Genomic DNA, 15765 nt, shown 5'->3' on the forward strand with positions numbered 1-15765 from the left:
AGGACCAGATGCCACCATGTCTGACACCAGACTTCCCACTGGCAGTAAAACCAGTCCTTTAGCACGCTCTTTGCCAAATTTACCTAAAACAAGAGCCAAGGTTGCCTTTTTCTTTGCAATCACGTGCAGCGGCAGAATAGTGTCCAAAGCAAACCGTCAGCTTGAGGAAACACAGTGTCACATATAAAACTGAAACGGGCCTCAAGTTATTAAAAAAAAATAATAAAAAAATTAAATTAAATCCTCATAAAACATACCTTTTAAAATGCTCACCGGGCTTGATACTGCAAAGTCAGCTCAGCAAGACAAAAATGAAAAAAAGAAATCGCCTACCTCTAGCTCCACCAGCTCCTCCTTTTTGAGACCCCATGGAGGTGGCTGCAAGAACTCTGTGCTTTCACATACAAACGAACATATACATATTAACACATGTGACTTTGGGTATATGTTTTTCTCAATCATTGAAGAATCAGAAAGTTCATCCTTTTGCATGCCAAACCAGGCCATTTTTAGCAGAATCAAACATCCTACCAAAAGAAACTATGAAAGCAATCTGCAAACTATTTTCCAAATGGTTGCTTTGGTGCTTGTGGGTTTTAACATTTGAAATAGCTGCTTCTCACATCCGTCTCTTTGTGAAAGAAGTGGGAAGATTCATGAATCTGACTAATCTGAGCAACAGTAGCTTGAAAAAAGAAGGGAAACTGATTTCTAAGGACTAAAGTTTTAAATTCAGTTTGAACCTAGAAAGTATCCCTAAATTTTCATTTTTCACACTTTCAACTCTACTGTTTCACTAAAAAACAAAGTTAAAGTGAAAGAGGACGGAGGTCATGTCTGTGCTAACAAGCAGCATCTTTCAGTGCCTGTTTTTGCCCTGCTTACTGACCTGAATTTTGCTGGCCAAGTTCTCAGGAGAAAGATAAATTAAACCAAAACTCCTCTACCGGTTCCAGACTATCCTCCCCTGGCAATAAAAGAAGGTGTCAAGGAAAATGCTGAAAGAATTTCTATCTGTTCCTGACAGTTGGAAATTCTTGCACAAGCTTAAACAGGGTTAAACCTACTGCAATTTGGGGGGAAACCTTGGACAAAATCTGGATGTTATCTTCTTCAGCAAATGTATGCTAAAAGCTAACACACTTTATGCTTAACAGCTGTTGAAAAGCAAAATTGTGATAGAGCAGAAAATATAATACCTGTATCCAATATACTATCTCACACAGCGGGAAAAAAAAGTGGTTTAAAAATACAATAAATCCTACTGTAGGAACCAATGATGTTTTTGGCATGAAAACAGCATATTTGGTAAGAAGTAAGAAACCTGTACTGGGAGACATGACATACTCCAGTGCATGGCACATGACTGAGTGAGGCCATGAAATCCAAAACTCGGCCTTCAGCGGCACCAGGGTTTTTCTACAAATGCATCTACAGCTCCTTCTGCAGCAAGAGAAAAGGACACATGGGAGAGGTGGGACATCCTGGAAAGAGGTAACCTTTGGAAATTTTTTTTTGTCCTTTCAGGACCATTTGAGTATAGCCTAGACTGTGCCTCAGAGCCAGCCCACAAACTCCCACATCGTAGGACAGTGGGGCTTACTCCAGAAAAGAGCCAGACCATCTTATCTGGACACATGGGACACTGCTATTTTGCATGCTCAGGACATTTTTAATTCTTCTAAAATACAAAAAGTTCAAAAATCTCCTTACTGACCCAACAGATTTTGTACATTTTCTCAATGAGACTGGGCTACCTTGCCTACCCATAAGCTTTTTGGCAATTACAGCAGGCATTTGCAAACCTATCACTGATCTGTAGCATGAATCTTTTGGGTTAAGCCTACCAGTTGAGAGGTTTATGCCACTGCTGAAAGGAAAAACTCCTTTCATGCTGTTACATCGATTTGGGCAACTGCCAGGTCCCAACTTAAATGAAACCAGACAGCCCTACGTTGCACAAAGTGCCTGCTAAGCACTAACTCAGACATCTCTACAGAAAAACTTACCTTAGGTAACTTACAGTTGTTCAGCTAGCACGTACACAGGAGCAAACTGGCAAGCAAATTGGCCACTCAAAACTTCTACCATTACTTTTTGCAGAGACTATTCTCAGTCACCAGATGAACAGATCAGACGAACAGTTAGACTCTGCTTGTCTCTCCCTCATGCAATAGTGCTATACAATCTGAAATAAAAATTTAAATCTAAACCTATTCCAGCTTTCTAGTTCTGTATGGTATGAATTCTCTTTAATATTGCCATCTGTCATATTTTGCCAAAATCAACAAGACACTGAGCTAAAGTAGGAAAAAAACATAAGAAAGCAGCACCGAGTAATATATAATAATGCTACCTGAAAGGAGGGCAAAAGCAACGCCTACCATGTTGCACCACTTGACATCATCCATCAGCTCGTCGAAGGATGACAGGCTGTAGAAGGATGCAGAGCACAGTCAGGGACAAAAGGAGAACAAGGCAGAGCTTTGATATTTCACCCCTGACATCAAAGACAGAGCAACTGAAATCTGAAACTTTTTTTTTTATTTTTTTCTCAAAGGTAAATTCTAAATTATACTAACTGACCTCTTCAAACTCTCCAGATGGGGAGAAGCACACAGAAGGCACGTGTTTTCTTCTGCACTCTACTTGTGGGATTCCTCCTACTAATTTTACTAAAAAAACCAAGTTTCTAAGCAGAACTTGGGGGGAGGGGAAACAGACATCCAGGGATTCTGCAGATTGTTCAGTAGCCTATTCCAGTTGGGTAATAAAGGAATTCTTTTCACAGTAAAGAACTGACCTTGAAACATGAAACAAGTCATTCTTCTCTTACATCGACACTCTTCTCCTGTCCAAAGCAAAAGAGAACAACGAGCACACACGTGTCTGTGTGCACTTCTGTGTCTGAGCCAGCAAGAAAGGGAAAAGCGCTTAAGTTCATGCACGTTTTTATTGAGTAGTAATATAAAATGCTTCTTTCATTGTTACAAGTGCATGCTTTGATTGCCAACATTTCGAAGTCAAATTACAAAGGCAAGGCTGTAGGCTGTAGTGAATTACTTGGGCACTTATACAATTGTTAAAAAATATCAATGGACTGTTTTGTTTCGTTCCTTTTTCTTTTTTTTTTTTTTTTTTTAGAATGAACCAGTTGAAAACTGTAACTGATATACAAAGGGAAAAAAGTGAAAAAATTACACATTTTGTGGCACATGACAGAACAGAACAAAATGACTAAACCATTATGACATTAACAGTTATCATGCATTTAGAATTTCACATGTAACTACAAACTTATTTAAATTTCACAAGGTTTGCTAAACATGCTACCCATCTATATGTGCACTGACAAGCTTATGTTAAAAACTTTAAGAATACTCTCCCCTTAGATTTTTCAAAGCTTTTTTTGATTACAAAATTTCAAAGGCATTAAGCATTTTTTTTTAGAGAATATAAAGTACGCCAGTATACATACATTTCCAGTATAAGTCAGACCACTAAGCGCATTACAGTCCCATACAGGCCTATACAGCCATTTTTTTTCTTAAAAAACATGCATAGGCAGATTTTTACAGAATATAGATGCTTTTCACTGCACTTAATATGGTGTCTTGTTCACTATACTTAAAAATGCACCACTCATAAATATTTAAATTCAGCAAGCCACAACCAAGACTTGATTTACCAAAAAAACCCAGAAAACCCCCCAAACCAAACCCCCCTAAATATAAACAGCAAAAAAAGATAAATGTTATCATTATTCCAGTTTTGTTTTTTAAAGAAAGAAAAGGATAATTGCTGCCGAATTAGTAATATAAGTGTTATCTTTAAAGAAGGGCATTGAAGCACACTAAAGAAACCTGAGGTAAGCATAATCTATACAAAATTAAACTGTCGCTCTCTCTCTCTCTCTCTCTCTCACTCTCTCTCTCTCGGTTTTTTTTTTGGCATTTTAAACAAATTTCCAACACTCTTTTTTTTTCTTTTTTTTCTCTATAAAGACTGCCTAATTTATATCATAGCCATTGTCTGACAAGAGTAGCAAAACATTATCAATAAATAGTCCTTATTTAGTTTGTACATTTTGTTAAAAATGTTTCGATGTTGTCCATGTTTAGTGCTGCAACTGTAAACGTACAATAGTTAGTAAGAAATTAAACAAAGTTTTCATGTCCAGTAACATAATAAAAGGCCTTTCAGTAACATATCTAGACGTTCCAAATGCAGTAGGAAAACACGTTCATTCCCCTAACTTTGCGATATATACCAGCAAGAGCTTTCATTTTTCTACAAGCATTTTAAAGGCATATCCAAAGGAGGTGTCTCTCCCCCACCCTCCCTCCCACCAAATTAAAGTTGACGATCTCTTCGTAGATGATTTTTGTAAACTGAATCCAACACCTGGCCCCCAGAGCAAGTAAGCTATTATCAGAGGCGAAAACATCCCACTGCTAATGTGCAGCAACCCCATCGCACCCTGCAGCTCAACCCCCCTCCCAGACAGTGGTCACTGAATATTGCTGCTATTACTGCCGTTGCTGTCCGTGCCATTAGTCTCTGTGGAGATTGCCTTGTTGATGGAGTTTAGGTTGGCATCGGATGGCACATCTCTGCGTGGAGGCATTCGCTCATTAATTCGATCTAAGCCTTTGGCCTCTTCGAAGCTAGTGATCTTATGCTGGGGTGAAAATCCTTTGATAGCTAAATAAAGGATTATTAAAAAGTAAAATTAGCAAAGTAGAACTGTCGGCAGCTTTTCCCCCAACTTAGAAAGAAGTGTGAAAGTCCTTCTTTGCAGAAGTGGTAATCAGAAGATCTGACAACAGGACCAACCCCTTACCATAGCCAGAAAGACCTGGGGCTTAACCACCACCACAGTCTCTTGCAAGGCAACTGATGTTATCAACATGGTCAGTTTCCAGTATTTTGTTGTCCACTGGGGTTCGGCTTAAAATGCTAAGAAACTGACATCAAACTACAGTTTACAAGTAGGAACCATGCTTAGGGCACAACTGTAAGCCAAGGAGTTAGCATTTGTCATCATCACTTACAGCCTTAAAAGACATCACGCCTCACTATAACTTACTTAATCAGGCAAAACTCTCATTTGGTTTTCAAAGCCCAGGGGAAAAAGCACTGGCCCGTTACCGATGGTGATGACATGGTGAGGCCACTTTGCGGGACATACCTTAAATCTATGGGAGATCTGGGGTGGCCCTACAACATGTTGCCTTAGGTTCTCGACACAGGCAAGCTGCTTGTTGATTGCCCGGGGCAGTTACTCTCCTCAACAGATCCCTAGACTTCTAGAAAGCATCTTGAGCCAAAGAGCTGTAACGCTGTGCAACGTGGACCAAAGATATCATTGTTCTGTCACATTTGTACAATTTAATGTTGGAAACGCACTGATAAAGGACCAAAGTTCCAAATGAACCAGAGGACTTTTGATCTGCTCTTCAGCAGCGACGTTGATGAGGCCACACTGACCCCAGAAGGTGGTCACAGACTGGGGAATGTATTTGTAGAGTGTGATGTTTATTTTTTTCCTCTTTTTAATTGAAGAGTTGAAGTTCTTTAGATTTAAAGCAAAAGAGGAAAAAAGCACCATAGGCAAACAGCAGATCACTGCTCTGGAGATAATTTGTCATAGCCTTCTGTGTGTTTTTCTCTTATCTTCACCAAATCAACGCATTGCATTTTTGGAACTGGCACTTTTGCTGTGCCTCTATTTTAACAGGCCATAGAGCAAAAATGGTGTGTTAGTACCAGGAAACTACAAACTCCCTAGGCAGAAAATGGTAAGGGAGTTTCAAAGATCACATTCAATATTCCTTCTCTCCCTTTTCTTCTTTTCACCCCAAAGTGCTCCTGCTCTCCTTTCTAATATGCAGTCCCGGTTCTGGACAAGCTGGTAGCTTTGGTTAAAAGAAAAAAGCAAACAAACTCCAAACCCCAGAACATCCCTGGTACCAATCTACCATTCCTTGCATTTTATGGGGAGTGAGAAAAGCCTTTTTCATGCTGGTATATTTGCCAATCATTCCTGTTAAAAAGGACAGATCCTGTTTGCCTCAGGGTTTTGTTCCTTAGCCAGTTCCACAAACTTTATATTAGAACTTTGTGAAGTGCATGAGATTTATCACATATTATACTTCAACTCAGAAAAACAACACAATGGTGATTGGTCAAGTGAGCAGGGGAGGAGCAGCGAAAATAGAATGGGCCCTACAGTGACTTTTTTCATGAAGATGTCTAACACATACCCAGGCCAATCTCTTAAAACAATAGTTTAGTGGATATCCATTTTGAAGCTGAAACACTTGCTGTGTCCTGGAGCTTGCTGGCAGCACAGCTCATTTGTTTCATCAGGCCCTGAATCAAACTGTGGAGGGATAAGTGGTGAAGGATGAACCAGTTTCCCCATTATTAGCTTTGTCTACGTAAACTAGTCATTATGACTATGGTTACCACATCTAACTAGTGAGGATGGAAAATCAAGAATTAACTTGAAGAGCACGTATTGCTGGAATGGGGGCAACTTCAATTGATCGTATTTCAAGCAGATACATTATCATCTGTAGTACTGAGGAAAGTGCTCTGCTGTAGTTGCTGGTCAGACAACAAGTATTAGCAGTTTACATTGAGAGTATACTAAAACACAACACATAGTCACAGAAAATCACAGAAAACAGCCAAACTGTCAACAAGAATGCACACTGCAGATTAGAGATTGCCGATAGGAATGGATAATTCCAACATAAATAGCAGCTTACTCACTGCTATTTAGAAAGCAGTTGTATTTTCTCTTACTTGTTTGTTCTGTAATTTTATTCACTGCTTTTCAAAAATCAAAAACAAATTCAACTGGCCAAAAGGGCACATCTTACCAACGGAGAGCAATGATCAGATTTTTTTTTTTTTTTGTTAACTAAAAAAAACACCTGCAGAAAATTTGAGAGGGGCAAGAACAAAATACAACTGAAGAATTTTGTTTTAAAGGGGAATTCTGAAAATTCTTCTTCCAAAATTTTATAATGCTGAATAAATATTCTGCATCTACATTGCAATACGAGATTATTTAGGTTTTAACCATAGCATTAAAAACTGTTTAAGGGTTAAATTAGAGATCTCTCAATAAAGCACCATAGTTTTCCATATTAAATGTTCAGAAACCTTCTGAGGCAGCCAGTCACTTTATATTCATAGCTAAAATGGTGCTGGTTTTAATGGTTGCGCTAGTGTAAATATCCAGTGTGTAAACTGCCACTACCAGAGGAAGCAGACATCTTGCAGACAAATGTCTCATGTTGTTTTACTTTTAAAGAGAAACAGAAACATGCTGAACTGTAACAAAAGACCAATACAATTTTTTTACTAGTGACCTAAAAGAAAAAAAACAAACTGAAACAAAAAAGAAAAAGGAGGGGAGGGAAATCCAACCAAAACAAAGAATATTTATAAAAACTGTGTGTTTTTTCTTCACCAGAGATTACTGAGAATTGTTTGAGGCGGAGCCAAGACCCAGCCATCAGTGCACAGCTTTTGAGCTATGTGTCACAGAGCATTTATGAGCTGCTGCCCAGTTGTGTCCTATGAAATCCAAGTCCCCTGATCTCCTCCTGTGGCACTACTCACTGCTTCGTTGAACATACAGCAATTCCAACGTGATTGTAACTTTCAGAACAAAAAAGACCCCAACAGCAGCAACAGAAAAAAAAAAAAAACAATAACCAAAACCATTTTCCCCTTTAAAGCAATTACATTTTGGTTAATACTGAGCCACAATTGTTAGCCCAACACCCACACAATCTGTACAAGCTACAGCAAAATGAATACACCCAGCAGAGCCCTTATCTGTTGTGGCACCAACAGAAAGGGGACTGGCCAATTTACCTTCATCAGCCTCAATAGCCTCAACAGTAGCTGAAGAGAAGAAAGGGGTAGCAAAACGAATGAGAAAAATGAGCAGAGGATTTTAACTCTAAGAACAAGTCAGTGAATAGCAAAGGAGCTACAACACTAATGTTACTGTAAGTGCTGGATTTTGGCGAAACAGACACACAGAGAAATGCTTACACAGAACCAATAATTTGCAGATTGAATTAAGCTACAGTTCATTTTGCAGCAGAAGTTTCACAAACTAAAAATTTTTAAAGACACAGTTGAGGAGTTTTCTTTTGACTAAAAAGAACTACGAAATGAAAATGTCTCCCATATTGCACATCTGACCTGCAAAGGTTATTGTAAAGTTCTCCCAGTTTTGAATAAAATCTGTTTGAATTGCCCTGTCAAAAGAAAATGAAAAATGGCATAAAGCCATCACAAAAAATTCGTACCACTCACAATGTCAGCTTGAAAAGTATTAGCTGCCATTACAAGGCAAGAGAACCACATATACAACTTCTCAATGATTATTTTCTCTCTCCTGACTAAAAGAAAACTCAGTACAGTATGAGCCAGAGTTTGCTCAGACAGCTTTGCTTTTGTTTGCAATCTCGTCCAGTCTGCTCTATCTGTAAGTGTCCTTCTCATCAACTCAGTCTCTGAAAACAGCAGTCTTCTAATATTTTATTTACATCAATGGACATAGACACTGGACTGAAAGCTGTTGGACCTCCAAAACTGCAAAGCCTCATCAGAGAGAGAAAAGTTTGTAATTGGGAGGTTGCTGCAGTGGTACAAATACCACATTATCACTGTTTTGAAACCATTTGTTGTTCTTAAAGACATGATTTCACTTGAATTCTGCCCATCAGCTTTGGCATGAATTTGTTTCCATAGTCAGAGATTTAGAAGCTAATGCAAATCAGCAAATGCCATCCAGTATAGAAATGGTACAACTCAAATATTTAAAAAGAAATTTTCATTTTCAAAAACTTCTCCAGTTTAGAGACTAGCTCAAGAAGCCAAGTTTTTATGAATTTCTCTCTTCTTTTTTTTTTTGTCTTATTTTCCCCTACGTAAATGTTTTTTCATCCTCCATAAAACCCAAACAATTTTTATTTATTTTTTTTTAATTAGGACGTTAAATATGGATTGAGATCAATATTAAAAGATGTATGGTAATATCTTGCTGCATGGGGAAATGGCAGGAGCTAACCCACATGCACCAAGGTAAGCCTATGCCTCTCAAGCTACAGAGCAAGAGGGATGGCAAAAATCAAGGAACAAAGTAAATGCAAACTTAAAAGAAAAGAAAACATGATAATTAGGATGAAAAATAACCAGATCCAAACCAGCACTGACACATTAGAGAAAAAGACGACTAAAATGTATACTTTCACAACAGAACACACTACTTATATTTTCTGTTAATACATACAGTAATATGAATGTGTGCTTAACAGAAATGATGTAAACTTCGGAGTATTTGGTGAATGGGGTACTACATCTTTAATTAATGCAGAAACTTGTGTATAGTAATGTTTTACTAAGCCAGAATACTGCAGTATGAGGAGATTTTCCTTTTAGTCATTGTAACAAGAACTTTAGGCAATTTTCTCAAATTCATTTCAATGCCTAATATTTCGCTAGGGCAACAACAGCAGTTTCCTTGGACCAAATTTTCTGACAAATGCAAACCAACTGCATGAAGAAAAGCCTAGGCAGACCTAAACCCCATTAAGAAAGGCATCCTGTAGAATCATATTGCAGCATTTTCAAAGCAGAACGTTACTATGCCTGTAACACACAAGTCATCAAAAAGAAAAAAGAGAAGGGAAAAAAGGGGAAAAGAAGGTTTACCACCATATACCTGAATCTTCTAGGTAAAAGAGACAGTAAAGGGAAAAATACAGAGAATGCTCCAGGAAGTAAACGGGAAAACAAGAGGCTGAGACTGTTTTAAGGTTATAAAGCACTACTATTTCTTACATCTACTGCCAACAGAACCTCAATAAGTGAGAGACGTTCTTGCGTGTCTGCAATATACTCTATAGCAATACACACACACATAAAAGGAGAGCTTACAGCAGTAAATTAAATACTTTGCAGCTCTTTATTCCAAAAGGAATATTTCATCAAAGGCAGCCCTACTATAGGCTTACAAATTTTCTGTAACAAGAAGCACTTGGTATAAAACTGAACTGACAATCTGTATTGTGTTTGTGTACAAGGCAGATGTGGTGTTTATAAAAGCCTCCCTTCACTTGGGCTTAAATCAGAGTGAAATTGTTCTCATGCTGTCACTTAGAATTGCTAGGACAGAAAATTTAATTCTAGAGCTATTTTCCAATGGTGATTCTCCATGAGGAAGAACAAATCAGGTAAAATAAGAGTTCGAGTGTCATTATCTAAGCTAAACCTTTAGTACTCCGTATATCAAAGGCTGCTCTTTAAAAAAAACTCAAAAAATGCTGTAAACTGTGGAAAGAGCGCACTTCACATGCAATGCTGATCTAGCATTCTGAACAGTTGATTTTCAGGAACTTCTCCCCCCCACCTTGTTCTTTAAAAATCGGAGGCACGTAATCAGTCTTGAGAAGTGGCCTTACATGAACTGCTCACAAAAGCTCCAGTACCACAAATCACCTGTTTTATTCTGTCCTTTATTTTCTTGTGAGAAGAATGCCATTACTTTTCTTGGGTTCTGCAGTCAAAAACCAGCTGTTTTTTTTTTTTACACGTAATGACACACACAGGAAAACAGGCTTACCGCTCTGCAGTGTTTGTTTTCCTCCAGAGAGCACCCCACTGGGCAGCATTCCCGTTGGAGTCAAACCTTTCAGCGTCAGCACACTTTCACTCTCTTCTCTGCAGAAGGGGAAAAAAAAAACCCAACAGTAAATAACTGTCTTCTTAAAAAATATGGGACACATTTTAAACACCTTAACCCACACCATTCCTGCAATGCTGGACATTGGGAGGAATTTCTTCACCATGGGAGTGGTGGGACACTGGAGCAGGTTGCTCAGGGAAGTTGTGGCTGCCCCATCCCTGGAGGTGTCCAAGGCCAGGTTGGATAGGGCCTTGGGCAGCCTGATCTAGTGTGAGGTGTCCCTGCCCATGGCAGCGGTGTTGGAACTGGATGATCTTTAAGGTCCCTTCCAACCTTAACTGTTCTATGATTCTATGATTTGGTTATCTCCAATCTCCTTGCAAGGATAAACCGAATCCTGTGACAACATCAGCACCAGTGCAGTTACCCTCACTGCTATGTAAGTGGTTCACCTTTGCTCCACAGCATAAACAGAATCCCACTAAAATTAATGCTACAATCTGCATCTATGAAACAATGTATCACCTAAATTTAAATACATATACATAAACCCACAAACCTGATAGTAGGAGAACCAAAGGAGCAGTTATAGGCTCAAACGCCAACAAGACATTTGAGCTTTTTACACTGTGTGGTCTAAGATCAGCTTAAAGTGTTGTTTTGCCTTTGTCTACACTTATTCAGGTGCATTATTTATTAATGATCAACAGCCACTTAAAAAAAAAAAAGAAGCTAAAAGCTTATTAAAATTCATAAGCACTTCCATCCTTACTAGCACTGTTCCTAACAGTTTTGTGTGCTGAAATAGACATGGATTCAAGAAAAATGTTTTAGGAAACGTAAACGTGTTTCACCGGTCTTCCAATATATGTATTTTTAATATTTCACAGAAGGAATATAATAACTCTATCCAGACAAGCTGTTAAATACAGCTTTCTATGAACACTGTAATGCTGTCTGTGATGACATACTTTCTCAGCAGCAAAACTGACCCCAGTTCTCTAAGAGAAACCCATTTTGAAGTGCTTTGCTCTGAAATGTATAATGACATTAAGCTGGAGGAAGCAAACACAAAGACAGAATTTAGTTCCACATTCACTTGAGGATAATGTGGTTTTGTCTGTCAAAACTGTCTTTCAGAAATTCTACCATTTATGATTTTCTTTAGACCTACAGACCCTAAATTATTCATGTATTTCAGACAACCCTACTTTACCTATTACATATACTCTTCAAAGTCTATTTTTAGTTTGAAAATTATTCTCCTTCTATACACTTTTCTTTGCGTAATAGTCAAAATCTAATTGTGACTGTACTGTTTGCAAATTTCCTAAGTAATTACAACTAACGCAGCAGCCAAATATTTCCAGAATTAACAGTGTTTTCATCATCAAGAGTTACGCACCAAAGTTTTTGCTTTCTCTTGATTATTTGTCACTGCAAGCAAACACATAATGTACATTTTCAATGTAGCCTATCTCTTTTAAAAATTAAACTACAGTGATGCTTTTAGCTTCACCTTCATAGAGTAAGTTTATTCACTGTATTTTTAATATGTTTAGAATGCATATTCTCAATAAACCTCTGTATAATAAATTTTGAATTTCTTTTAGCCTTCACGGGTCTTTATTTTCCATTTGATGTATTTAACTTCTGCTTTTAAAAAAGGGAAAATAAACTGATTAAATATTTTATTTACCTTCCTCATGTCTAAAAAAGAAAAGTCAGACTTGAGAAACGGTCACAGAAAGGCAATGACACGGAATTGTGACAACTTCCTCAGCAAAGCTCATTTATAAACTCTGAAACTCAATGCAACACTATTTTAATATCTGATTTTGAGACTAAAGTGGCTGAAATGATTTTTTTTTTTTTTTACATTAATCTTACATCCTCAAGGAAGGTGGTCATTCTGGCTCAGAGATGAGATGTTTGACTGAGTCCTTTGAAGGTGGTCACATCAGGTGCTGATTCAGAAATGCTTTTCAAGAATTAGTGAAATACATTTCCTAATCAGCAATGATTTAAACAGGAAATTCCAAGATTTCTGAAATAGGCTGGTTTAGATGATGGTGTCACTGCAGTCTTTGCAGGGTTATACACAGTTATCAGACACTTGTGTGTTAAATGTGGATTGTATTGTCAAGGCAGAAAAAATAATCTAGGCTATTTTATAGGAACAGTATTCGCAAGATTAACCTTGTGTAATCTTTTCTGTCTAGAAGCCTGGCACCTGGCTGAGGAGAGTCAACTTTTCCCAGCAAAAGAGAAGAGATATTCCCAGGGGTGCAGTAGTGTCTGGAATTAAATGTCACTCATCCCCCTGGAAGACTGGTCAGCAAAATTGCCCACAGGGGGTACCAGCTTATTTTCTGACTATGCCTCCAACCACAATAAGTATTTGAGGTTAAAGCTAAGGGAGAATAAATATACTCTTCAGCTCCAGTCCTCCTGCGAAGTTTTAAGGTCCATCAGTAAACAAGAATTGTAAAAAACTCCGCAGCTTCAGTGAGTAAACATCTGGCTTCTCCAGATACAGTCCATTCTGGTCTTCCGGAGATATTGGGATACATGTGGCAGGGGTAAAAACCTGCCTCATGAACAACTCTGAGATGGATCTGAACTCTTTTCATGGGAAGATCAAGACTGATCTCCATCAGTACCTTAAAATGTTGATTTTCATGAAATAATTCAAGGATGCTCAAAGTTTCAAGCAGTGCTAAAACCCTAAGCAATGAGACTTATGTGTATCACTTTAGACAGGGCATGTGCAAGAATTATCTTGTACTCTTCTTCCACCCCCAAAACCATTGAAAAGCTTCTGCCTCATAGTTCCCTTTGAAAAAGCCTTTGACATATAGGTGATGTCAACCATCTGCAAGTTACAAAACCCCAAATAGATCAGCTGAGCATCCAATTTCAGCCCTTTCTGCATATTGAAGTCCATATTTCTGTCAAACTAATCCTATACTTCAAAATACAGTAGATCCAGAAGCTGCAGTTCAAGACAGTGGGAGAAAGCCAGGTTTCCCAAACTTTGTTTGCTCAACTATTATCAGAAAAAAACAATCATGCTGCTTTATGAAGGTGGTGGCAATGTCAGCTCCAGGCTCTCTGCCAGACTTGGTGCAGAGGAGCAGGTGGAAACATTTGATCGCTCCCCTGGCTTATTTAGGGAAAAGGTATGATGCCAACTTTTCCTTTTTTTATGGGTATCACTTTTAAGTAGTCTGTGCATTACCAGTAATTCACCTTTAATGCTTTGGGAACCCCAGGTACAAAGTCCTTCATTTCAGAATGCTATTTAAAGTTAGGCTGCTGCAATCTGCAATGTGTGGGCGAACTGCTGCATCCACGAGGAGCCCCACTGACAAGCTGCCCACTGCTTGCATGCTGCAGAAGAGCCTCAAATCAAGTAGCTTTTTAAATTTCCTTTTTATATCAACTATACAATAAAAACAATATAATTTTTAAAAATAACTTGATTTTGCCCTAACCATCACAGCCATAAACTGACTACAGCAGAACAACATACGATTTCCTGAAGATAAAAGTCCCTCTGTTGAAAGGCAGGGAGAACTGTATTTTCTATATTTAGACTTCAGCACAGCACAGTACAGCATGTTTTCTCATCTGCTCAGAGACAGCAAATGGAGAGTTCTAAACATTGGGTAGCAATTAGTTACTCATGTTCATGTGTTTGGGAGAGCGCAGCCCAAGGTAATGAGATGCTGTTGTCTGCAAAATGATTTCTTGGATTTTTAGTTAAATTACCCTAATGCTTTCATCTTTAATTATCTTTACTTGTGGCTATAGCAACAACTATGGGTGACAAAGTGGGACAGTTGGCTTCTTTTTTACTGGGACATGATGTGGAACATAACCTTTTCTCCACATTTAACTCTTCCCTTACAGCATCTAAGAGTTAATTAGTACACCTGGTGAGCAAGTCCTTAAAAAAGGGTGATTGCAATCTTCTTTGCTGATGTCACTTGCTTGTTTGTTTCATTCAGCAAAAGCCCTGAGGAAGATAATTATTCAGAGCTATAACAACCAGCTGTATTGTATAAATAAAAGACTCTTTAAAAGGTTCCAGTAAAAATCACCTGGGTAGTATATTAAATATCAAATTTGCTGTTTGATTAACAGTAGAGTGCTCTAAATAATTGTTTAAAGATATCCTTTAACATTAAAATAATCTGAAACAGCACAAAACCTTACCTTAACACTGAGAAAACTCTAGCCATTTTTCCTATTGCTCTTATCTTGTTCCTTATAACCTCCTTTCGAGCAGCAGCTGTTGCTCCTATGGAAAATACATTAAAAATAGTTATAGAGATTCGTAAACAATCATTACATTACTATTCTGAATTCTAAATACAACAAACATCATGTTAATGCCATAGTTTGCCAAACTAAGCCACATTTGTAGTCAAACCCCAAAATACTGTTCTTTTGTTATTAAGACAGATCTATAGAGCAACTTTCTTCCCATCACTACTATGGTCTGTTCAAAATTACAATTACTTTGAAATCTGTGAACTCACACAATAATTTGCCTTAAAAAAATCATATGCTGGGACAGGGACTACAGCTCAGCAACGTTTATGTGTGTACTTGTTGCTTGGATATCATCAAAACCGAGAACGTTATCTGTGCATCCAAAAGAGAACCACCTGAATGGGAAAGGAAGGACCCCTTCCATCCCCAAGAAAATGCCATGTTACACTAAGTAAACCAGTTTCATTTCGTTATCACAATTATAACCATATACACACACCATGAAAATTTCTCCCAAAGGTTTCTGAATGACAGGTCACCTTCCTCATATGGATGCTGCCTGACAATCTTGAAGATTCAAGACTGCAATCTGAAAACGACTACACATCATGATAATGCTTCCGTCTTCATTGCTCCAGAAATCAAGGACAAAAATGAAAATTTCTATTTTCAGTTCCTATCAAATTGATCCATTCTATAAAGTGGAGCCCACCCTGGAAGATAAAATAGCATCAAGGGCCAAAAATGAGGGAGGTGGTTAAGGC

At 38.1% G+C, this 15765-nt stretch overlaps 1 protein-coding gene across 2 annotated transcripts in view; it reads right to left on the reverse strand.

Moving 5' to 3' along the window:
• Window positions 1-2934: 2934 nt before the first annotated feature.
• PPP3CA (protein phosphatase 3 catalytic subunit alpha) overlaps window positions 2935-15765 on the reverse strand; it is a 197372-nt gene continuing 184541 nt past the window's right edge. Inside the window, exons 11-14 of one of the 2 annotated variants that reach the window (XM_054065401.1) lie at window positions 14942-15026; window positions 10658-10755; window positions 7897-7926; window positions 2935-4704 (exon numbers count right to left, since the gene is read on the reverse strand). In XM_054065401.1, coding sequence (XP_053921376.1) covers window positions 4511-4704; window positions 7897-7926; window positions 10658-10755; window positions 14942-15026 — 407 coding nt within the window. In that variant the 3' untranslated portion in view covers window positions 2935-4510. The remainder of the gene's footprint in view (window positions 4705-7896; window positions 7927-10657; window positions 10756-14941; window positions 15027-15765) is intronic. The other variant, XM_054065402.1, reaches the window with a different exon arrangement.

This window comes from Cuculus canorus, chromosome 4 (assembly GCF_017976375.1).
Source record: "Cuculus canorus isolate bCucCan1 chromosome 4, bCucCan1.pri, whole genome shotgun sequence".
NCBI lineage: Eukaryota > Metazoa > Chordata > Aves > Cuculiformes > Cuculidae > Cuculus > Cuculus canorus.